Source organism: Globicephala melas, chromosome 12 (assembly GCF_963455315.2).
Source record: "Globicephala melas chromosome 12, mGloMel1.2, whole genome shotgun sequence".
Taxonomy (NCBI): domain Eukaryota; kingdom Metazoa; phylum Chordata; class Mammalia; order Artiodactyla; family Delphinidae; genus Globicephala; species Globicephala melas.
This window is the reverse complement of record NC_083325.1, coordinates 31,608,011-31,634,198: the sequence shown is the minus strand read 5'-3', so window position 1 is coordinate 31,634,198 and position 26,188 is coordinate 31,608,011. Positions and strand designations below refer to the sequence as shown.

At 44.9% G+C, this 26,188-nt stretch overlaps 1 protein-coding gene across 1 annotated transcript in view; it reads left to right on the top strand.

Moving 5' to 3' along the window:
- The window catches only part of ANTXR1 (ANTXR cell adhesion molecule 1), a 243,865-nt gene that overhangs the window by 115,208 nt on the left and 102,469 nt on the right, over window positions 1–26,188 (top strand). The window contains exons 12-13 of the mRNA XM_030877432.2: window positions 545–623; window positions 25,872–25,967. Coding sequence (XP_030733292.1) covers window positions 545–623; window positions 25,872–25,967 — 175 coding nt within the window. The remainder of the gene's footprint in view (window positions 1–544; window positions 624–25,871; window positions 25,968–26,188) is intronic.

Sequence of the window (26,188 nt, the reverse complement as noted above, 5' to 3'; positions counted from 1 at the left end):
ATGCTGCAGAATGCAAGCTTGCGCTTCAGTGAGCATCTTATAGATGGGAGGAACTAGAAGGCAAATTAGTTCATTTACTGCTGTACCTCTGTGAGTTGGCTGGGTAGCAACAAAACCATGGCCATCAGAATCTGCTCACTGAGAGTCCAGATAACAATAGAGTTTCTAGCTTGACCAGTTTATCCCCCACTGATTAGAACCATCTTTTAAGAATACTTCTTCGTACTACAATGGGACAAGTCAATTAAATGGGAGCAGGCTCTGCCCATTCAATGCAATTCTCCACAACGTAAGAAGGGCTGGATACGCTGCCTTGATACACCAGCCAGGTGTATCCAGACATCTCTCTAGAATGTTAGAGGTGGATGGGCCCTGGAGACCATCCTCCACATTTTACAAATGAGACAGCTCAGGCCCCCAGAGGAAGAGACTACAGTCCCATGGGTAGTTCAGAGCAGAGCCCTCGGGGGACCTGTGTGTCCTGCTCTCGGCCCCTTGCTCCTTGCCCACATGCTGAGTATCCTTGGTTCCCATGTCATTGCAGGAAAGCCGCGCTTCAGGTCAGCATGAATGACGGCCTCTCCTTCATCTCCAGTTCTGTCATCATCACCACCACACACTGTGTAAGTCATCACCTTTCCCTTTACTGAGAACTTCATTGGCATTACCGTCTCCCTGGCAAGTTTCTTTTACCAGTTCTGCCTTCTGTTCATTGAACTTTGACCCTGGCACTGCTAGGCCAGCCGTGGGCTGCATCGGGGGCTGTACACGTATCACGAGTGTATCAAGAATGCCTGTACTTACCCGGGTTCCCCATTTCTGTTACTGAGGGTGAGACCTGGACCCACTTTCACAACCAGATGGCAAGCTGGGACCAGGGTCTGTGCAGTATTGAGTGGGGATGCCTGGATGGACTGGGTCTGGGAGAAAATGCATAGAAAAAAATTGGACGGTATATATAGGAAACACATCTTAGGGAGTTTCTCCTCTAAAAGGAAGCAAGAAAATGGGGCAATAACTGAAGGAAGAAGTGGAGTATAAAGAGAGGCTTTTATTCAGAATGGAAGAAATTGCAGCTTGTTGATATGATTGTGGAAATAATCCAGGAGAAAATGGAAAATTCATGAAATAGGAAAGAAGCAGGGAGGGGCCCTATGACATAGGGGTTGTGAGGCAGAGTGTGGACTGTATCCTCTACCAGCTCCTCAGATGCCCCGTCTCTGGATCCTTCGTGGCAGGTAACGTTCATCTCTGACTACACATAAGATCACCTGGAGAGCTTTTAAAAAATATGGGTGCCCTGACCTCATGCCAGACCAATTGAAACAAAGTCTCTGGAGTGGGTCCCAGCTTTGGTGGATTCAGGGCCCCCTTGGGAGGGTCTTCTGTGCAGCTATGGCTGGGAACCCTTCAGCCCGTGTAGTTGCTCCCACGGTCAGTGTCTTGGAGCCCAGCCCGTCAGAGGGCAGTCGGGACTTGGTTAGCTCATATACAGGTCTCAACCCCTAATATGAACATTTCTGAAAGAATCTTTGTCTGAATATTCAGTTTCTGTAACCAAGTGCGCTTTTCCCATGAGCTCACTCTAGAGACAAATGTGTTTTGGCCGGATGGTCAGCTTAGGCAGATACCATGGTCACTTCCTGGCTGGCCTTTGGAGGGCATGTCGTTAGAACCCCTCGGTGACTGGGGTTTGTGTCCTTCACACCATCCAGGTGGACGAGAGAGAGCAGACAGGCACTGGAGCCAGACAAGGGAAAAATGAGTTGTCTCACAGATGAGCAGGAGACCAGGCCTCACAATGGACAGCACACCCTCCCAGCTCCCCTGCCTTCCCCTACACACACACACACACACACACACACACACACACACACACACACTTTCCATCCTATGTTAGGAACCAACCAGTTTTCTTGAAAGCAGGGTAAGCCAGTGCAATGGGTACAGACAATGGAAAAGTTTTACTGGACCAAAGTAAGAGACTAGGGTTGTCACAGAGACATGTCACCACTGAGAAATGTCTGTGTCTCAGGCATGCCTCAGTGGAATGTCAAATCTGGAGACCAAATATGAAAACTGGATTCAAGAGCAGTGAACTTTCTCCAAGCGTACCCTGCCTGATTCTTTTAGAAATTGACCCTTTTGGAAACTGCCAACCTGCAGGAAATGATTAAAATACCCCAAATCTAATAACTCCATTCCAGATTCCTCCCTGCTTTTGAATGATCCAACAGTTTGGGCCTGTATTTCTCATTATGTCTGACCAGACCAGAGAAACAGCTATGCCCCAAGGCCGCGAGGGCAGGGAGGTGGGAAGGGGAAATATCTTGGGGCCAAGCGTGTGGTGTGGCAGAAGCAGGACTACAAATTTAAGTTCTGGACCTCTAAACCAAGAAGAAAGGGTGTCCCCACTAATGTACCCCAAAAGGAAAAGAACTCCTGGTAAAGTCCCTCTTATGTCTTCCCAGCTCACTCCAACCTGCACTTACGTCTCCCATCTCCTTCATCTGAGTGCAAGTCACTAGGTTTTCTGTTCAACTGACCCTTGACTGGTACCACCTCATAACGTCTTCTGCATTATTGCCCTGTCGCTTGAGAATGCTGTGTGTCTACAACAAAATTATAAGCACCCTAAGATTTGAGATCCAGGTCCATTCACTCATTTATTCAACAAGTATTCACTGATTATGGACAATGTGCCAGATAGGCACTGCCCTGGGTGCTCGGGATACATCAGGACACAACAAGACAAAAATCTCTTATCTCGCAGGGATGCGGGGAGAGAAGGCAGACAGTGAACAATGGACGTAACAAATGAATCACACACTATGTTAAGAAATAATATAGGCTATAGAAAAAATAGAGCAGAGTAAGAGGTACTGCTTGAGTGAGTTCAAATTTTAAATAGAGATACATTGAGAAGGTGGCATCTGAATAGAGACTTTGAAGTTAACTGTGAGGCACCTGGGGAAAGAACACGCCAAACACTGAGCCCCAGTGCTCAGAGCACACAAACCAGGGTCGCCTGGTGTGTACAAGGAAGAAAGTGGTCAGTCACTGGGAGAGAGTGAGTGAGGCGAGCAGTAGGCGGTGAGGTTATGGGATGGAGAGTGGAGGGTCTTATGAGAACTTCAGCCTTTGCAGAGGCACAACGCAATCTGACTTACACTTGAAAGATCACTCGGCTGCTGGAACAGCCCGTGGGAAGACAAGGATGGAAGAACCATGACTAGTTAGCAGGGTTACGTCAATATTTCAGGCAAAAGTGATGATGGTGGCTTGACTCAGAAGGGAGCAGTGGCAATGAGAGAAGAGGTCAGACTCAGATGTGTCTTAAAGGCAAAGCTAACTTATTTCCCAAAGCATTAGACATAGGGCTTGAGAGGAGAGGAATCAAGAATGGCCCCAAGGTGCAGCCACTATGGAAAACAGTATGGAGATTCCGTAAAGAACTAAAAATAGAGTCGCCATATGATCCAGCAATCCCACTCCCGGGTATATACCTGGAGAAAACCATACTTCGAAAAGATACATGCACCCCAATGTTCAGCGCAGCACTATTTACAATAGTCAAGACATGGAAGCAACCTAAATGTCCATCAAGAGATGAATGGATAAAGAAGAAGTGATATATATATATATATATATATATATATATATATATACACACAATGGAATATTACTCAGCTGTAAAAAGAATGAAGTAATACCATTTGCAGCAACATGGATGGACCTAGAGATTATCATACTAAGTGAAGGAAGTCAGAAAGAAAAAGACAGATACCATATGATATCACTTATATGTGGAATCTAAAATCTGGTACAAATGAATTTACTTACAAAACAGAAACAGACTCACAGACATAGAAAACAAATTTATGGTTACCAAAGGGGAAAGGGTGTGGGAGGGGTAAATTAGGAGTTTGGGATTAGCAGATACAAACTACTGTATATAAAACAGATAAATAACAAGGTCCTACTGTATAGTGCAGGGAACTAAATTCAATATCCTATAATAAATCATAATGGAAAAGAATATGAAAAAGAAGATAGATAGATAGATAGATATGATACTGAATCACTGTGCTGTACACCAGAAACTAACACAACATTGTAAATCAACTATACTTTAATAAAAAAATTTTTTTAAAAATGACCCCAAGGGCTTTGGCCTAAGTAATTGAAAGGATGGAGTTGCCCTCAGTTGACAGGAAGAAGACTGAAAGGGGAGATTTGAGGCAGAGGGGGATTTGGGAGATCAGTTTTGCTGTCGACCAGTTTTGCAACTTAGACGGAGTTATTTAGCTCCTAGGTGCCTCGATTTCCTAATCTGTAAAATTAGAAAAGTAATAATTTACATGTCTTAGCAGTATTGTGAGTATTAAATGAAATGATTATGTAGAGTGCTTGGCGGAAGGCCTGACCAGTAGTAAGTGCTCAATAAATGTTAATTGTTATTATAGTGGAAGCTTAGTCAAAATTACTGACCTCTGACTGAAGTGAGAGTCCGCTTCTCACTTCAGAGTCCCTTAGAACAAAAGGATTTTTCTGACCCAAGATGTATTCCTATGAGTACATGTTTGTCACTCGACCAAGCCCAGGTGATTGAAAGGGGGCAGACAAGCCAAAACCATCCAGAGAAGAGGACCTATATTCAAATATTCAATCCCAATCTCCAACAGGTCCTACACAGAAGCTCAAATTAAAAAGACTAAAGCCATCACTGGGCAAAATAGAGATGCAGGTGGAGTGTGTGGTAATCCAGAATATGAAGTAAGGTCTTGGACTTGCCTTTGTTTCCTGGGCAGCCTGTTTGGAGGACAAGGTTTTTAGATCAAAAACTATCCCCTGGGTCTGAGTAAAGGGTTAGACTTGTCAGTACCAGTCTCAGCCTGCCCAGTCCATCACCTGGAACCAAAAATAATTTTAAAATATGTAATTGCGCCTCTTTTTTTCTTGCTTTATTTGGTGCCCATTTGGACAACCGTGTCCAAGATCTGCAATGAATAACTGTTGCCTCTGCCAGGAGCAGAAATTCCATGAAGTTTTACAGGAAAGAGATTTTTCCATCCAAGAGCTAAAAGATTCCTATACTAATGGTAAACTTTGTTGAGCTCCATGACTATAGAAAATGGTCAAACATCCAAAGCCCTCTCTTTCCGGCATATTAAACACTTCCCACCTCTAGAGTCTTCACTGGACTCCTTTTTCTTCTCCAACTCTAGCAATAGGTTGAGAAAGTCACTAATATGGTGCTGCTCTAAGGGAAACAGAAAAAAAGAAGTTTGTCCTTTTGAGAACAAAGCAAGTAAATTTAGGACCTTAAGGAACTTTTCATGAAAGGTTGTCTTCTTCTGGATAAGTACCTTAAAATTCTATAATTTCCCACCCAAGGTGTACAAAAATCAGAGAATCATTCAACAAGTATTTCTCAAACTCCTCCTGTGTCTCCAGTGCTCCATTTACATTTTACAAGTCGCTGTCCCTAAGGAGCTTAAAATCCAGCTTGGGAAATGAGTCCAACAAGCACATAAAAGAGTATGTAACAAAGACCAAGATTGTGGAAGCCAGGTGTATAAATGCTATGGGATTTCAGAGAGGAGAAGAAGGGGTGAATCCAGAAAGAGTCACAAGGGCTTCATGGAGGCCATAAAACCCAACAGGTGATTTGAAAAATGATAAGAACAGGTAAGAAGTGGGAAGGGGCCCTCCCCTAAAGAGAAACCAACGTGAGCAAGGTCTAGATATGGCTATGAGCCTAGTCTGTCCATGGTCCTTCCCAGGAACCATGATTGTTTTCTTCCTTTCCTCCCATTTTGTATCAATTTCTGGTGCCTTCTAATTGGGGGCCATTTCTCAGGTTGGCAACTACTCTCCTAGGAGGTACACTCCACACCCTTGATCACCTGGTGTGTAACAGTGAGGCCCAGCTGATGCTTCTCCCTATTAAATATGATTAGGATTCGATTTGTGTTGGTTTCCAGGGTGGAGAATCACAATATTTAAAGAAAAAAAAGAGGGGCTTCCCTGGTGGTGCAGTGGTTGGGAGTCCGCCTGCCGATGCAGGGGACACGGGTTCATGCCCCGGTCCGGGAAGATCCCACATGCCGCGGAGCGGCTGGGCCCGTGAGCCGTGGCCGCTGGGCCTGCGCGTCCAGAGCCTGTGCTCCGCGGCGGGAGAGGCCACGGCAGTGAGAGGCCCGCGTACCACAGGAAAAAAAAAAAAAAATAGATAACCAACAAGGACCTACTGTAGCACAGGGAACTAAACTCAAGATGTTGTAATGACCTATAAGGGAAAAGACTGTGAAAAGGAATGTATATATATACACATACATATGTGTGTGTATATATATATATATATATATATATAAACTGAATCACTGTGCTGTACACCTAAAACTTCCACAAAATTGTAAATCAACTATACTTCAATTTAAAATTACTTTAATTAAAAAAATAATTTTTTTTATTTTAAAAATAAAAAAAAGAGTCATTCTCTCTCATGCACAGTGTAGCCCATATACTCCTAGAGGAAAAACAGACTGTCTCATTCACTATTGCAACCCAGCACCTGGCATAATGCCTGAACATAGTCATTACTCAGTAGATAGCTGGTGACTGAATGAGTGAATGAATGGACTCAATCAAGGGTCACACTGAGCCCATGATTGTACCTGCTGGTAGGAGAGGAAGGGAGCCAGAATGAGGTAGGATTAGAATAGGGGCACCCAGCTGGTTGGAGGGTAGGCCTCCAGAGAGGATGACCAGCAATCCAATGTGCATATCCAAGGAGCACGGGGAGCTTGAGCCTGAATTAAGAGGACCAAATCTACCAGATGAGAGACCACAACCAGTGAACCAGGCAGGGCAAAAGTCAAAGGCCTCTTTAGAGCGGCGCTAACTCCACAAGAGCAGACCTGGAGAAGGGGATCTAGAAATAGCCCACTCAACTGGATCAAGATTCAGGACAGGCTCTGGCCCATGAGAGTCTATAGCACAAGGCTGGAAGGCAAGCAGAACCGCAGAGACTGATATGGACTCGAAGTAACTACGTTTGCTAAGTCCAAGGAACACAAAGATATAATACATGAGAAACAGACAAGTACTCCAAGGATTTGCAATTTAATATGATAAGTTCTTTAATCGAGAAACAAACAACGCCTAGTGATACCAGGAAGCGGAGTGTCTGGGGAATCAAAGAAGGATTCACAAGAGAGATAATAAGTGAACTGGGCCAGGAAGAAAGAGTAGGGATTTACTCAGGGTATGGCCTGGGTAAAGGCATGTTTGGGGCCAGTGGGGCTGTGATTGGTTGGGGTGGGGTATTAGGAGAGAAAGTAGAGACAAAACAATTGGGACCAGTTGGAAAGCCTTCCTTAGCTGCCATATTTTGGAGCTGCTTTAATATTTAATTTAAATATAATACAGGATGCAGTTTTGATGTTGAATTCCAGCATCTCCTCATTCAGGAAATAAACATCTTTCATCTTCAAAAAAAGAACCTAGATAACTAGAGAAAAGCTGTGACATAGGGAACACTGGCGTGCCCTGAGTTCACCCTGGAATAGGCTTCGGACAGAGGGCAGGGACCACCTTCCAACACTGTCTACAGAGTTCTGTTCTAGGCGACTTCCTGGGCGTCCATTTTGTAAGTCAGTTCACTTCTGTTACTAATTGCTTTGAAGTTACTTAGGAAAATGCAAATCCAGCCTAGGTTTATAGGCATATAAGTATCTAGGTAAACAAACAGTTGGCATGACTGCCCTTGCCAAAATTTCTTGAATTTCCCCAGCCTAGTAGGGAATGAATCCAGCAGCCTGTGCTGAGTGGCAATCTCGCCTTCCAACATAATAAAAAATTATTGCTCCCTCTTCAGAAAAAGTAAAGATCAGAGAAGACTTTTTTCTTCTATTTCTTTTCCAAGGTAAACAAAATAGTCCAGCAATCAAAATAGGTAGCTATCTTTGGAGTAGCTAATTCATACCAGCAGCTATAAGCATGTGGGCCTCTTCATTAAGGAAAGAAGCGTAGAGAAGCAGTTGCTGGTGGTAAATGGGGCCAAAGATCAGGACTAACGTGTATTGAAAAAGTACTGTGGGCAAAGTGATAGGGAACTCAAAAAAGAACAGCCTGTGCTTGGCCTCCAGAAGCCTACAACGTAGTTACCAAGGCAGAATACATACTCCAAGAGGTAAATATATATATTTGGGGGTGCAAAAGGCAAATGTCACAGGGCACCCAGAAATTCTTCGTCTATTCCAAAGACTCGTGAGCCTCCACCCAGGCCTGTGCATAAGTAAATTGACACAAGCACTACAGACTTTGGGGAGAGCCCACTTAACGGGCTTAGTGGGTTACTTCTCAGTTACCCTAAGAAGGCATTCACCTCTTCCTGCAAAAGGGAGCTGGACAAATCATTTTAGAAATTCAAGGATAACATGTAGGCAGCTCATAGTTTACTCAGCCCAAAAACTCTGTCCCTTAAGACAAAAACTCTGTCTTTCCCCCAACAAGACCCTCCCCAAACTGTTTCTCAATTACAGGAAACAGCCCTTGGAGAAGACAAGTCCCTTCCAAACAACCAGTGGAAGGGCAGGACCAGGGCCCACACCCTGACATTCCCCGTAGATTTCTTCACCCTAACATCATTCTACTTCCTGTCCAACTCACTCCCACACCCATCTCTCTCCTTCCTCATTCAACCACCGTCTCTTCACAGACGGTGAAGGATTCTTAACCCGGAAGAATAAGGGCAGACTGGATTGGTGGCGAAATAGGAGACTGACCTTGCAGAGAGTTTGAATGACAGAAAATGGAACCTAGGCTATGGGAAGCCATTCAAAGGAAGCACAAAGCAATGTTTTTCGAAGACTTTGGGATCAGATCAATGTGGCAAAAATCCCAGCCCTTAAATAGCTGGCAGAGGTCCTCGTACACAGTAGATACCCAATTTTAGTCTCCTTGCACTGATGTTATAGGCTCTCTAAGAATCAGTGCGGTGACACGGTTTCCAAAGAGACTCTGACTTCTGGTTGACTTAACAGAAGTATGGTATCTGCGACTTAAGGAAGTGATGGAACCTTGCAACTTGGTGAAGGCAAAATCTCCTTTCAAGTATTATATTAAATAGTAAGGACACTTCAAAGGAAAACCTTGAAAAACTGAATATGTGAAAAAAGTTTACCAAATATGGTAGATCAGATAGAATAATAGAATTGAGACTGTTTAGGCTGAAGACATGAAGAAAGACTTCATGGCCATTTTTCTTTGAAGGGCTGTCCTGAGGTGCATCTGCTTTTATTACACAATAAAATACAACATCTACACAGATCTAAACAAAAATAAATAATATAAAGTAATAAATATACACTAAAAATAAACTAATAATAATAAACATGAAAATACAACATCTATACAGAGCTAAGGAGTAGAATAGGCCGTTAGACAGTTTGTGTTTCAGTTTTTTAAAAGGTCCTTCTAATTGGATGCTACAAACAGGTGGGAATGAGCTTCCTGTTGTATTCAAGTTGTATTCAAGTCCAGGCAACTAGACAAGCTGGCATAATTACATAAAGGCCATTCATGCATCCGATAGGCCATTGGACTGGAAAAGCTTTCAGGCTCCTTCCAACGCTGAGAGTCTGAAACTCTAGAACTAAAAGTAAGCTAGTGAAAGAGTAAGGAAAACATTAGCAGTCCTATACAGTGTAACAAATGAGTTTGGCTTTTATATTTTGAAAATAAATATGAGAGCCTCTCGTTGGTGACACTGGAGACTGCAGTTCAAACTAGCCAACACCCCCCCCAACACAAATGAGATTATGTTTCAGACCAAAGTGAACTAAAAGCTCCTCCCAAGAACCATTTGTGTTCAAATAACCTCAAATACACCCTCTCATTTACAGGCAATTGATACACTAGTCACAAATCATTCTCATCTATTTATTAGCTAGTCTCAGCAGAGCCGTACATAATTCGAGGCCTTTTTTTACGATATCCAATATTTTTTTTATTATTATTAACAAGATGACCTGTGGTTTCTTGTACGGTCATTAGAAAGGGCAAAAGACCACAGGCACATCAGAATGCCAAACTCAGATGTCATGCTGTTTATGAACTGAAATAAAAAGAGTTTGGCAGCACCTCTATTTTGATAACGCTTGTATGCATAAAAACCTTTTCAAATATGTTTTGGAGGATTGAGCTGATTTGTTTTTCTTGGATATTTGAGGAATTGGCTTTCAATACTTTTATCTCAAAGCATTTTAAAGGATATTTGCCCTAAGTTTGAAATATCCTTGTTTTGAGAGTAAATGAGGGGATAAAAAGGATTTTTCTGAATCTGTGCTTCAGGAAACTCTGAGATAAGCACATAATAAGATGGTAATATTTATTTTTAGAAATAAAAGTTAAACCCAAATACTAATCCATAACCAAGATAAATACAAAGGACCAAACTCAGCAGTTACAAAACACAAGCTTGTTAGACTGGATGCTCAGATATCAAACAACCAAGCTTCTTTGAATACAAAATAAGAATCCCCAGTCTCTGAATAAGAACCTGAGAGAAAGTACACGCCCTCAGTGTACGAACTTTAGTGAAAATGACCAGTATGTGCATTTATGCCTGCTCTTGGGTCATTGGGGGCTATTCCAAAGGGTTGAGTCTTTTGGGTTGAGCGTTCTGGATTCACAAATCCAGTCGTGCGAGGCACAATTGCAGGAAGACGTGCACAGTTTAAAGAGGGTCCAAAAGTGTGTGCGTGTGGAGAGAAAGAGAAAAGGGTGGAGGTGCTAAGGCAGGAAGAGAGGGAGGACAGATTGATAATTTGGGAAATACGACCGAATCGCAGAGAAAGCCTGAGAGCATCTTCTGTCTGCCAACCCTAAAATAATGCCAGCTCTTTAAACGATCCAAATTTGGCAAAAATCAGTGAACTAGGCTATCACAGAACTGGAGGAGACAGCAACCAAACCCAGGCCACACTGTCCTGGTTGGGAGATTACAGTCACAGTGCACCAGATCACAAGCTCTCTCCGGGTCCTTACACATATCTTCTGATCAGGATATTATTGGGGATGTGATTGACATTGTTTGCACTCCCAAAGAGCAGACAAACTCTTTCCTCTGCTCCCTACACAGTGACAAGGTCCCACCAGGGTATATGAGCGCCATTCCTTTTGCAAAGCAGCCAACTTCTCACCTGTTCATTAGGGCAGCAAGGAAATTCAAAGGTCAGTGATTTAATTTACAGCTCCCCAAAATAAGTGTCTGTGCCACAAGCAGTACATAACTAGCGTTCCTTTGTTGTAACTGTGGTTGCTAGAACAGATGTTAGTTTAGCCAGTGCCCAAAGCAGTGGGCTTAATATTTTGTTTCATTTATTTAAAAAATTAAAAAGCACTTGAATAATTGGCAACTAAAATATTCCTGGGTTTCTTTTACATACCATCCAGTATCGGGAAAACTGCTTCATTTGCAGGCCAGGGAAGCATGAAAAGTACAGCTAAGGCAATTTTATTTTATCTGCATGGCCCAAATTCATGGACTTAGAAGAGGTAGCTTAAAAGCTTAAGGCTTTAAAGATTGTATGTAAAGGGTGCAGACTCACCGAAATAAATATCTCACAAAGGCTGTTCATGACAGAGTCCAATCCGGCAACCTCGGTTGACCTTCGGCTGCTGGCCTTAAAATTCGTGAATGCAAATTTTAGATCCCTAACAGATTCAAATATTTGATGATAAGCCAGGATTTGTGTTTCATAATTCCTCACTCTAAATAAAGTTATGTTCATCCTTACTCTGTGCCTTTGATCACATTTCACTTTTCTCCTGGAAGGCCCTCTCCTCTCCACCTACCCAAATTTCACCATGGCTACAAGGCCTGCCAAGTGCTGCCTGGACCTGCCCCAGGTCGCCTCACTGATCTTGGCAAGGCCCCTGCACTCCCTCTGCTCTAAGCTCCAGCACTGTGGTTTATGGTATCATTTAGAGATTAACTGCACATAATGCGTGCTGCTCTCTGAGCAAACTCTGTGAATCAGTCCTGACTTTCTAACTGGACAGTGTTAACAACTTCTAGGATTGTAGGCTGACTTTGTTCATCTTTCTGTGTCCCTACTGATGAGCGTGTGTCAGAAACTCAGTAGAAAATGATTTTTTGGTTTCGCAATACCCTATTATGCAGTTTAGAGACATTGTTTTAAGGACTAGATCATCACGGTCACCAATAGTAAGCATCTATCTCTGGACAGTGCCACCCAATCATAAACATGGCTTCCACCTTTCCAAGTTCATAATCTAAAGCAACAGCTAACAGTATAGAGAAGGAATGCCTGCTTACAGATAATAGATAATAATGATGCTGACTGATATATGATCAATAAGACCAATTGAGCATATGCATTAAATAAATAGTTACATTAAAGGCAAGTAGACAAGTCCCTGTAGCTAATGGAACAAAAAATGAAAGAGAGAAATTAGTCTTTCGCTTCCAATGTCATAGCATTTGAACATTACTAAGTAACTTTCTCTGTAATCCTATTTCAACAGCCCACTCACAGGAACTAAGGCATTCTGAATACTTATGAGTTACATCTTGTCTGCATTATTCTCTAAAAACTGGTTTTGATTAACAAGCTCTATGCATTTTATGGAAAGAAAAGTGCTGAATGAATCCAAGGCCTACTTATTATGACCCTCACCATTGCGAGTGACTTGAAATGTCTCTACTGGGTCAGGGTGACAAGAGGATGCTGGAGAATCTTGATACAGAGTGTCCTGCCATGATAAGGACCTCAAAGCTTGAGTGTATAGGCGTGTGGCATCAATCTTCCCCTTCACTGCGTACTAATGATGGCTTATCTAAGTCCTTCTGGTATTATTTTTATAAGGCAAAACGTAATAAGATGTATAGCAAACTAGAATTGACACATCCAAATTATTACTGCTCCTTCAAAATATTTACCTTGGAAAGCTGTATACTTAAGAACGCTGTCAAAATTTCAGCTACCTCCTGCACTCCTGCTGTGAAATTGCCGTGACTCTGAAGGCACAGTATTTGAATAGCCTCTGTCGGGGAATTAGGGAAACATCATCATCATTTGATATCAAAACAACTCCAAACGTTGTGGGAACCAGGTGTGGTGAATGGTGGGTTATCAAGCTGGGAACCTCACTGATAAAAAACAAAGCATGACTTAGAAGATATCAGATTTACTTTTGGCGGCCTATAAATTAGTTTGACAAACACTTCCAAGGGAGATGTTTCAGAATTCCTTTGAGCACTGGTTGAATCATTGGAGAGTCTCCAGCATCCGAAGCCACCAGTTGGGAGGGAATTAGATTCATTTGGGTGTGGGAGTGCTACTATATTCACTACATGGACAGCCTCATTACTTTATAGCCCTGCTTTTGAAAAAGAGTTCCACAAGGGCTTAGGTAATTCTCACCTAATATGTTTTCTATACTGCCTACTTCGAGGGTTAAGGAATCCAGTATCTTCAGTGCCTATCACTTTTATTGCCATTTCTAGCCCAGATTACCTCTCAGGTAGTAAGAATAAATCATCATATTTGATTACGTTTTACCCCCATTAATGTTTGATCAACTTTAATGGAAGCTATTAAATTTACCATTGGAAAACTCACTTGGATTTCCCTTTCCTTGACATTGTGATGGCAACCTGAGGGCCTGTGGCTTCCCAAATATGTAACCTCGGACCACCCACCAACAGCATAGCTCAGTCACAGTTGCAAGAGGTTGTTCACAGGAATCAAATTTATTTACCTGAGCCAAGTCTGGGCACATCACCAGGAACATGGCTTGGGCATAGAAACAAGGGAAGAATGGAAAGGAAAGTCACAGTTATTGAAGGAGGCCTGTGCCAGGATCTGTACATACTTTATCCTATGTAACAGCAAATCAATCCTGGGAAGTAGGAGTTATCTCAATTTCATATATGTTGAGAAAAGGAAGTTTAAGAGAGAGGTTGCATAAGTTGCCTAAAGCCCACATATCAATTAGTGGAAGAATTAGGACTTAAATTTAAATTTTACTGAGTCCAGAAATTCAGTTATTTGTAGTGAGGTGGATGGACCTAGAGTCTGTCACAGAGAGTGAAGTAAGTCAGAAAGAGAAAAACAAATACCGTAGGCTAACACGTATATATGGAATCTAAAAAAAAAAAAAAAGGTTCTGAAGAACCTAGGGGCAGGACGGGAATAAAGACGCAGACCTACTAGAGAATGGACTCGAGGACACGGGGAGGGGGAAGGGTAAGCTGGGACGAAGTGAGAGGGTGGCATGGACATATATACACTACCAAATGTAAAATAGATAGCTAGTGGGAAGCAGCCACATAGCACAGGGAAATCAGCTCGGTGCTTTGTGACCACCTAGAGGGGTGGGATAGGGAGGGTGGGAGGGAGACGCAAGAGGGAGGAGATATGGGGATATATGTATACGTATAGCTGATTCACTTTGTTATACAGCAGAAACTAACACACCATTGTAAAGCAATTATACTCCAATAAACATGTTAAAAAACAAAAGCAAAATTTACTGCAAAGCTCAGGCTCTTTGCAGCAAGGCTGGCGAGCTGTTTCCAGTGACGGGACCATGGAGGGGGTGGTGAGCAGCCTGGGGCAACGTTGGTGCCTGTGCCATTTCTGCCCCCCACAAGCGGTGGAAGGCATTAATCTGCCAAACCGTCATTTCCCTCAGTCTAATAAATACTTGAGGAACAAGTCCTTTTGTGTTTGAAACATTGTATTACATCTCAAAGTCACAAAGATGAGTAAAGTCATATATATGTCCTCCAGGGGCTTAGAGTTCAATGAAAGGCACATAATGATATAATATCTATAATATACAGGAGACGGTAAGATAGAGATATAAGATAAAATGAGAGCCCAAACTCAGAGTTCAGTGGTAGCATTTACTTGTCTGTATTCCCCACTCAACTACAAGGTGTATGATTAGAAAGACCGTGTCCATCTTTACGCCAGTGCTTGTAGAGGGCCTGGCACATAGTAGGTGTTCAATAAATATGTAAGGTATAAATGCACCGGGTGGAGCCTGAGCTAAGACTTGAAAGATGAAAAACAGTTGCCCAAGCAATGAAAGGAAGAAAGGGTGTTTCAGGGAGAAGAACATGAGAGAGCAGTGAGGTGTATACAGGGAACTACACGTGGTTGAGTTTTGTCAAAGCACAAAATGTAAGGAAGGAGGTGGTGAGAAAGGAGGTTGGAGAAAAGAGAGGCTTAGTTGTGAAGGGCCTTGAGCCAAGGACTCTTGGACTGAGGGATCCATAAATGGGTTCTGGGGATTTGATGGACCACCCCCACCTCCAAAATTATAATCAAAATTAGTGAGCTTGTGTACAAATGTGAATGTGTACTTTTCCGAGGAAAGGGTGTATCACTTTCATCAAAGTCTCCAGTATTAAGAACTCTGGACAGTGAAGAGGTGTTGAAGAGTTCATGGGTGGGCAGAGCTGTCATAATAACATTTTAGGTCGATGACTCTAGATGCAGTGGTAGAGGATGGAATTTGACTGACAAGGATGGTGGTGGAGGAACCAGTGAAGCGATAACTACAGCTGGCCAGAAAAAAAAAGTAGTAAGATTCTAAGCCTAATCAAGTATTGGAGAAGGAGTAGACAAGGGCAGATTCAAGAAGTCCTTAGGTGGTCAAAGGAGCAGATGTGCTGATAGGAGGGTGTGACCTCAGGTAGGAGAGAGAGGGAGAAAAAGAAAACTGAGATGGACTTCCAGATTTCGCACTTGGATTGATGGGTAGTACCATTGAATAAGGGGAAGAGAACGAACAGGTTCGAAGGGGAAAACAGGGAGCTCAGTTGGAACTGTTGAGTTTGCAGTGTCAGTAGGACCTACCAGACAGTGGAATGACCCTGACTATGACCCTGAAGCATAAGGAGAGATCTAGTCTAGAGATAAAGAGTTGAGTCATCAATATCTAGATGAGAGTTTAAACTATGAAAGGAAATGAGACAGCCCATGTTTAGAAAGTTTTAGAAAGAGTTTTAGAAAGAAAAACAGCAAGAGACCAAGAATGAATCCATGGGTCATACAACATGGTTAGCGTATTGAATGCCACCGAATTGTATACTACAAACGGTTAAAATGGCAAATGTTATGTGTATATATATTTTACCATAATTTTTTTTTTCTTTGCGGTACGCGGGCGTCTCAGTGTTGTGGCCTCTCCCGTTGCAGAGCGCAGGCTCCGGACGCGCAGGCTCAGCGGCCATGGCTCACGGGCCCAGCCGCTCCGCGGCATGTGGAATCTCCCCAGACCGGGGCACGAACCCGTGTCCCCTGCATCGGCAGGCGCCACCAGGGAAGCCCTACCATAATTTTTTAAAGTGAAATAAAAAGTAGACACTTCAGGCACAATAAAAAGTATATACCTTTCTTGGGCTTCCCTGGTGGCTCAGTGGTTGAGAGTCCGCCTGCCGATGCAGGGGACACGGGTTCGTGCCCCGGTCCGGGAAGATTCCACATGCCGCGGAGCGGCTGGGCCCGTGAGCCATGGCCGCTGAGCCTGCGCGTCCGGAGCCTGCGCTCTGCAACGGGAGAGGCCACAACACTGAGACGCCCGCGTATCGCAAAGAAAAAAAAAAAAAGTATATACCTTTCTTAAAAAAATGGATCCATGTGGCATGCTGACATTTAAGGGACTGCATACAAGGAAAAGCCCATGGGGAGGCGGGCAAGGAATAATCAGAGATAGGAGGAAGGAAGCTGAGGAGAGCACTGCCGCAGATGCCAGGGCAATAGAATTCCAATAAAATGCAGGGTGGGATGGGTGGAGAAGTTAGATAATGGCTAAAGTTACTTCCAGAAATAACAGTCAGAATATATAAGCTCTGGGAGAGAATTTTGGTCTCTGGGCTTGCCCATCCAGAACTTCTCAGCAGCAATAAAATGACTTAAATTTCATCTTTCGAAAGAAAACTTGCCTGTACTCTGCCAGCTTTGTCTGGGCAGGAAACAGAGCTCATACCAGCTGCTGAGGATGGTTCGAAATTCCACTTCAGAGCACTGGAATGTGACACCTCCCAAGTGGGAGCAAAGCTGCCTGGGGTGGAGCGTGACGGGTGCAGCAGGGGGTACAGAGCCTTCCAGCCTCCCTCGGAGGAGCTGATAGTCCTCTGCCTGCTCACAGGTTCTCCCATCTGAGCAGGAAATGTCAGCATGTCCTTGGTCCCTTAATCTCTGTCTGCACATCCCCCTCTCACCCAGATGGCCTCTTGGGTATTTAGAACAAGCAAGTTGCCATGAGATCACAAGATCATGGACCAGAACTGCCCGTAGTGGAAGGGCCTCTTTGCCTTGAGTGCTTTTCAACAGTGCCTCAAAGACATTCTCACTCAATACCAGAGAAATAGGGACAGGGCTGTGGATGGAGGGAGGAGAGGAAGAGGGACCACTGGGTAGCCTCACGTCATAGCAAAGTCTCCTCGTCGCGTCCTGGAGTGCCCTGTGGCATCATCATTTACCAACTGAAACCAGGGAAACAACCTTGCCAGCTTTTAAAAATATCTAATGGATCAACAGCTGTTTTCCTGTCATATTTTTGGCAGAGTTTGGCTAATAGCCCTTCAATGTGGCAGAATAAACCTGCTAATTCATTCTTCAGGTTAAATGTTTAAAAGACGGCCTCATCTAACCATGTGAAAGAATCTGAGTACCTTTAGTAACTCAGTGGTGATTTTCAGAATCCACAAAACCTAGCCTAGATCCTAGAACTGCAGCAAACCCACCACCCATCAGGGAGGGCTCTCCTTAACCCTCTGTTAATAATTCCTGTACACTGTTTTCAAAATGTAAGTGTTACAATTACCAGGGTCCATCCTGGGGGAAGTTAAAATAAGAGATATTGGAGGGATCCCTGTCCTGGGGGCAAAAAAGCATGTGAAAAAATAGAAATGAGACCCTCAAACCATATATGAAAACCTCAGTATTGCCTTTGTTGTTGCGGACTGGAGACTAAGGCTGAGTGTGGCAGCAAATGGGCTGGAAACTGAAGCCCAGGATTCAACAGCTTTGCCAACCTCGTCGCGGGCATGGGGCCTGTCTAGGGAAGACTCACAGCCAGGGGCAGAGTTACGGGAACGCTGATGAAGTTTAAGTCTCAGGGATGCTCATTTGAATGGGTCCCTTCTAGGCCTCCTAAGGTCCTGGGAGGGGTGCTTATTATTTTGCATTTGTATTTTTATGTTCTTTTTCTTAAAGAGGCCTCCCCAAATCGCACAAGCATCAGGCCCCGCACAAAACCAGCCTGCATGGAGCAGAAGAAGACAGCCTCTGCTCTCTCTCGGTGGGCAGCACGCTCCCCAGATAGGAAGGGGAGAGCAGAGGCCCATGTGCGCTGTGCTCAGGCCTCGTTTACTGAATGAGTAAAGGGGAAGAAAGGCCTGGAGTTTTACACACAGTGCCTTCAACGTGGAAGGATACACAGGAGTGGGGAAGGATGCTCCCTCCTTAACTGAGACAGTTTTCCAGGCAGAACTGAAGACACTTCATTGGCTACATAATAACCCCATGCCTGAACGACAAGGAAGAATCCCAGTTCAAACCCAGCTTGGAGATGGGGGATTCCACCAAGTTTCTTTAAGTTGAGCTTCCCCCAGTATCCCATCATTCCTCTCAGTTTGACCCTCCTCCCTTTACCCTGGCCGGCAAGCAGCTAAGGCCTATACAGAAGCCAGGGGGAACAACAGGCAGGGGCCCACTGGGGGCCTTCCCCCTTGTGGGGACAGTTTTTTTTTCCCCTTTTCTTTCTGTTTTTTTAAAGATAAAATGTTCAGAGCCAAAAAAAAAAAAAAAATCCACCATAAAAAAAAACAAGACAGGAAGGAACGGCGATGCCTGATGCTCTGTTGCCCATAGGCCTCCCTCTCTCCTGTCACACAAGATCCCTCGCCCCCCTGCCGTGAGTCAGAAATCCAAAATTACTAGAAACCTACCATGTGAGAGATGCTTTCATTATTCAAGTTTCCAAATCTATTCTCTTGAAAACAATGCTTCCTCATCTTAAAAGATGCCCTCGTTTGGTGAGCCGGGGACAAAGTCATTTTAAAAACCCATGATGGGGGCTTCCCTGGTGGCGCAGTGGTTGAGAGTCCACCTGCCGATGCAGAGGACACGGGTTCGAGCCCCGGTCTGGGAAGATCCCACATGCCGCGGAGCAACTGGGCCCGTGAGCCACAACTACTGAGCCTGCGCGTCTGGAGCCTGTGCTCCACAACAAGAGAGGCAGTGATCGTGAGAGGCCTGCGCACCGCGATGAAGAGTGGCCCCCACTTGCCACAACTAGAGAAAGACCTCGCACAGAAACGAAGATGCAACACAGCCATAAACACATAAAAATTTAAAAATATATATAAAAAGCCATGATGCAGGGATTTGCCTTGCAAGCCAGGCAGCCTTCAGGGAAATTTATCCTAACAAGGAATGACCAGAGGAAGGAGCAGCCTGAGCATCTGCCCTCGTGTTTAATATTCTGTGTCTGCGTGCTCCACCGCAGGCCTCTGTGACATCTTACACCTCAGCGTTCATAGGGAAAAAGGCATAAAACTACTACTTATTGAAGAAAATGGATGTCCCCTCCCCTAACTGGAAGATGTACCTCCTTAGCACCGCTTCCTTTCATCTCTAGTCACACCCCAAAGCCCCCCACCTCCTGCTGAAAATATTTTAAACCAAAGGGCCATGTTGATTTATTAAACTTTATTTTTCCTTTTTAAAGAAAATAAGAAATTAACTTGTGTTGGTATCTAGGCTGTTGGGAAGATAACAGTGGCAGGAGGCAATCTTTGGTTATTTATCTGCTGCTGCCTTCCCTTCTGAAATCTCTTTCAAAGCTTCCAGAGAATTCCATGCAGAGGCTGCCCAGCAAGGACAGGAGCAGAGTTTGCTGGGCAGGTCAGCTCCTGCTCTCGCTTCTTGTCAGAAAGTCAAGTCCAGGCAAGGCCCCACTCAGGCTCCCCTCCCCGGCGTCAGAGAGCCTGGAGGATGCATCCGCTTCCAAGCCTGGAGGCTGGCTGGTTCGGAACTTCTGCGTGGTGAGGAAGCCACCTCGCCTCCTGCCATTCAGCCATCCAAGACAGAGCCTGGGCAGGCGCATTTAGGCCCTGACCCAAATGGCCCTGCTCAGCCCCATGGTGGAGGCCGTGTGGGCCCAGGGGTCTTTTCAGTCCTACCACCCTGTGCCCTGGTGAAGGGAGGAGCAGAGGCCGAGTCCACACGCTTGTCCTGAGTCAGGCTGAGAGCAGTGGTCAGCCCATGACCCTCCTGAGCTCCGATCCAGGAAGAAGCTTTGGGGAGCAGGCAGCGCGTAACACAGAGTGCGCCAGCAGACAGTGAGCTGGGACACAGGAGGGTAGGTTGGAGGCCAAAGCCCAAGGAGCCAAGGCGGTTTGCACCAGTGCAGGAGGACAGAGCCAGGTTCTGGGCCACCAGGCTACATGGTGTGGGCTGTGGAACATTCCACATGCCTCCCGGCCCATGGCAGAGTCTTAGCACCCAAAGGGGCTTTTCATCTTGGGACTAGATGAAAATGCAAAAGGATTCATTTAGAGTAGCTGAACTAATTTCACGAATGAAGCAGATACTAAACAGGGCAGATGTGTATGTATTTCTACTACATACTCATATTCATTCAACAGGTAACACAGAGCCATGCTTACATGATTGTCAATTCCTCTTCACAAGGTAATTGATAGAAATTCCAATTCAAGATCATAAGGGGCAACCAGGCCCTGCTGTGGCCTCCATCCCTTTCGGACTTCACTCTGAAATACACTTGCACTATGTGACTCTCTGATCCACCCGGAGCCGTGTGGATGAACTTCCTTCCATCAGATGGAGCGATTACAAACACGGTCTCAGTCTCTCATGCAGCTGCCTTATGTTTAGTCTTTCAAGTATAGATATTTCTTAAGCGAATTTTTTATAAATCTGGCATTAGAGTGTAATGATGAAGTGGAAGGGCACAAGGTTCTAAAATCAGACTGTGAAGGTTCAATTCCCAGTTTTGCAACATTAAAATTGAGGGCATATAACTATGTCCGTAAGTGGTACAGGAAGGGTCTGGGTAAGTTACATACCTTCGCTGAGTCTCCTTGTTCCTTATTCAAAAAGGGGATAACAGTTCCTGCAACAAGACTGCTTTAACAAGGCTCGTTTAATTAAATGAGCTCATGCATAGGTAGCACTTTGCCTAGCGCCGGGAATGCAGATAGCACACAATAACAGTCGGTATCGTTAGTAAAATTAGTACAAAGACATCCATGACAATGCAAGAGTTTCAGAAGGAGTGACCCTGTAAAATGTCATCCTAAAAGACTGGGAGGGACTGCAGGAGCCTTCCACCTGGGCCTTCGACCTCCAGTCTTCCCCTCAGGTCCATACTCTATGCACTGAAAGCATTTACTTCCCAAGAAACAAGTCCGATCACAGTCTCCCCAGGTTGAAGCCACTCAGGCTCAAGATAGAAGCCATGCCCCTCAGCTTGGGCTCCAACAGTGGGGACCCTGCCTCCTTCACCCCTACACCATGCACTTTGTGTTTGCTTTCTGTGCAGGAATGCCAAGCTCTCCTTCGCCCTGAGGGCGAGAATCCAGTGTCACCTCCTCAGTGCTAGTTCCAGACACTTAGTTCTTAGTGCTTGCTGAGGGCAGTAACCTGCTGGTTGAACTTGTAGGCTGTGGAACCAAATGGCCCAACTCTGTTAAAAATTTAGTTTATTGAAATATAGTTGATTTACAATGTTAATTTCTGCTGTACAGCAAAGTGATTCAGTTATACACATATATACATTCCTTTTCATATTCTTCTCCATTTATGGTTTATCACAGGATATTGGCTATAGTTCCCTGTGCTATACCGTAGTACCTTATTGTTTATCCATTCTCTATATAATAGTTTGCATCTGCTAATCCTAAACTACCAATCCATCCCTCCCTCCCCCTTGGCAACCACAAGTCTGTTCTCTGTCTGTGAGTCTGTTTCTGTTTCATAGATAGGTTCATTTGTGCCATATTTTAGATTCCACATATAAGTGATATCATATGGTATTTGTCTTTCTCCATCTGACTTACTTCGTTTAGTATGATAATCTCTAGGTCCATCCATGTTGCTGCAAATGTCATTATTTCATTCTTTATTATGGCTGAGTAGTATTCCATTGTATATATGTACCATATCTGCTTTATCCATTCATCTGTCAGTGGACCTTTAGGTTGCTTTCATGTCTTACCAAATGGCCCAGTTTTAAATTCTGGTTTCTCCCTGTGACCTTGGGCAAGTTGCTTCTTCTGTCCTTGCCTCAGTATTTTTCTGTAAGATAGGAAAAAAACAATATTATTGAATTCATAAGGTTGTTAATATTAAGTGAACTAACACATGGAAAGCATGTTAGTACATATTTAGAAAGGACAGTCCCTGGCACATAGTAAGTGTTCAATAAATACGAGCTATACTGATAACAAGTATTATTATCATCACTATCATTACTACTATTGCACCAGAATGTAAGCTTTAAGACTCAAGAGACTGTTTGGTTTTTTCACTGCCTGGCACATAAAAGGTGCTGCGTGAAACTCACAGATATAGAGAACAAACTAGTGGTTACCAGTGGCGGGCGGGAGGTTGGGGAGGGGCAACCGAGGGGTTGGGGGGGCGAGAGGTTCAAACTGTTGGGTGTAAGATAGACTCAAGGATGTACTGTACAACACGGGGAATAGAGCTCACCATTTGTTATAACTGCAAATGGAAAGTAACCTTTAAAGTTGTATTAAAATTTTTTTTAATTTTTTAAATAAAATAAAAACTATCCAAAAATAAATTAATTAAAGGTGCTGCGTGTACAGCTGTTGAATAACAACACACAGGCCCCTGAGTGTGGGTAACGGTTGATACATATTCCTCATCAGACCATGAGCACCTTGGTTCTGTGTGATCCATCCTTACCGCTGAGGTCTGCTCCGTGGGCACCGGACGGACCCTCAGTAAACGTTTGCTGAATGAATCCATGAACGAACCTCCTCCGAGGTTGCATGCACATGTTACCTACTTGTAGGACATTAGCTTCATGTCTAAGTTCATCAGAGATTCATGCCTCTTGTCTGACGGTGACCCTTTTACACTGGGTGTTTGTATATAACGGTGCTGGAAGATCTTGAAAACCAGGCAGTGCGTTGGGGGGCTTTACTGGGGGCTGCATCCAGAGCAAGGGTCAGTCCCTCCAGAAGCGTCTGCCCCACTGCGTTTCCACTCCCCCAGCGTCCCCACTGCACCTTGCCCCTGCTGAGCCCCACGCTGTCCTCCTTTACTACGGAAGGGAGGGCTGGGACCAGGCAGACCAAGCCTGGTCAGAGACGGGCCGGATGAAGCTTTGTCTGAATCCAGGAAATCTCCTTCAGGAGCTGAAGCCTTCCCTCTCCCCTTGTGGTCCCGGTCCTCCACCCTCCCCACTTCACAGGAAAATTCCTTCTTTTTCCAGAAGGAATTAAAATAATTTTCCCCACAATATATCAGCTTTTCTGCTTCAGTTCCTCTCTCTAGAGTGAAAGTAAAATCAGGAGAGGGGAGATTGCATATAATGGGAATAAATGCAGTCTGTAGTCTTTACTAAATTATAACCTTATACTGAAAGACCACTGTTTTATAAGCCTTGCAGTAACCAAACCACTTATTATTCCGACGGCAAACAGACTTATGATCTGAAATGGCCACCATGTTTGCTGGCCACGAGGAAACAAAGGGAGGATGAGTTACAGCTCAGCGTCTGACCTGATAGCTTCCGTCCCACTTGTCCAGCCATGTCTGCTTACATCTTACAGCTCATTTTCCCCTCACATCAATGCAATGAGGCAGGTGAGGTTCAGTATCTCCATTTTATGGGCATGGAACGTAGAGACTGAAAGATCAAGGGGGCTGTCCTTGACTAACAGTAAGTTTGGAGAACACACGGGATTTCTTTGTATCTTCAAGGAGAGCATCCGTCTGCCGTAGCTCATTGCATAAACGTTGTGGGTCCAAGAGCGTCCTCTGGCTGCTGTGCCCTCTCCCCACCCACTGCCCAGCCCTGCACCTGCACTTGTGAGGTGCAGCTCCCTCGGGGACAATCTGGCATTCCCAAGCCTTGGCTTGGTGGGATCTGAGTGTTTAGTTCCCTGGCTTTTGGGTCAAAGACATTCCAGGGAGTAAAAGCTGCCTTTAAACAGCTTCCAGTAGCCCCCACTGAGCACTCAGAGTAGGGGTGAGTCACGCCCCAGCTCTGCCATTAACCTGCTGTGTAGCCTCGGACGGGCCATCCAACTCCCCCTCTGTAAATGGTTGGGGAGAGGGCAGCTTTGAAAGTCTGATCATGCTGTGAACAGTCTCCCCTGAAGACACATGCTCTGAAGGTCATGAGTGTTGTTTCGGGAGGGTCACACCTCCCATCCACTTGAGCCCATCTGTGTACCCCATAGGTCCACTGATCCTGGGTGAGAACCCCAGGGCCACGTGAGCCCTGATACCATAGGGAGGAGCCTCAAGTGCAGATTTTTAAAATACAACTTCAAGAGTTTACTTTCTCATTGTGCAATGTTCAACAAAGAAAAAGAAAGGCAAAGACAGATTTTTTTTTAATTACCATAAATCCACTACCAGCAAAATCACCATTACTGTTTGAGTAAATAGCCCTCAGTCTCTCTCTCCCTCTTGGCAAACGTAAGTCCACTCATTATATCAGGGCTGTTCTCTCAGGTCATTTAAATATTATGTGTAAATATAATGTCTACAGAGTAATTGGTGGTTCTACCATGTATTATTAACTATTCCTTAATTGTTAAACATTTAGGTTGCTTTCCTTTATCATCAGCATCTGTGCAAACATATCTGATTTGGGGGGGGAGCTATATTGCCAGCTATATTCAGAAGGGGTACCTATGACAATTAATACCTGTGACAACTTGCCCCTCGCCCCCAGCTCCAAAGGTTGTACCCACTTGCACTCCCGGTAGCTGGGAAGAAGGGGTGGTGGCGGGGACTTAAATCTGCTCCCTTGAACCAGCAGCCCCAGAATACTGACACCGAGGGAGTGGGATCTCTGTTGATGAAAGTTAATCATCATGTCAGCCCACGGCAACTGTCTGTCTAGGGGGCTGGCCTAGGCATGTTTGGAAGTGGGCATGATTTGTCTTGGGCGCCTGCTTCATTGGACCCGAGAGCAGCGTTGACTCAGTCACCACACCCCTCCCCTCCCAGGGTCAGCAGAAGCTGCCTCACCCTCTACTCCCTGGAATCCCTCTGCCCTTTATCACATCCCATCAGTGGGCTCTAGACTTTGCCTCGTGACTCTCTTACACGCACCTACGAGACACGGGCTCAGGCAAGCAGGCTGAGTTGAGAATTGTCCCAAGTCCAGCCCAAGGGGTGGCGGGAACAGCAGTTCCAGGGAGTGGGAGGCTGTCACCGGGCACAGGGTGATGGTCCGGAGGCAGATGGCGGTGGTAGGCCATCTCAGTGCCCAGCTGCAAAGGCAGCCATCTGCTCTGTCTCCTGCAGGATTGGTCCTTCAGGCTGTTGTTCCAAGAGAAGAATGGGGCCTCCCTGAAAAGACAAACCCACTTCTCATGAGAACTGACTACATAGAGTGTGTTGCCCAGAATGTTGGGCAGCACAGTTTACTTGGCAAACTGTGCTCTTCTCTGGGACTTAAATCTGCATACTGGGGATGGGAGTGCGGGGAGGGAGAGACCACAGGTATTGCCTTGCCCCCCAAGCTCACATGCTGGTTGCGCGCACAGCCGGCCCCACTGCTGACCGCCCTCTCTCTCGGCCCCGCAGTCCGATGGCTCCATCCTGGCGATCGCCCTGCTGATCCTGTTCCTGCTTCTGGCCCTGGCTCTCCTCTGGTGGTTCTGGCCCCTCTGCTGCACCGTGGTAAGTGCCCCAAGCTTCTCCCCCGGCCTCAGACCTCAGGCGGCTCAAAGCAAAGAATGACACAGGTTACCAGGACCATGAGTAGGTAGAGGGCAACAAGAAACTGTGTAAATAATTAACAATAAGTCTAGCGTCTTTTGTACAATTTTTACAAAATTGGCAAAAACTAACACGATCGGGCTTCCCTGGTGGCGCAGTGGTTGAGAGTCCGCCTGCCGATG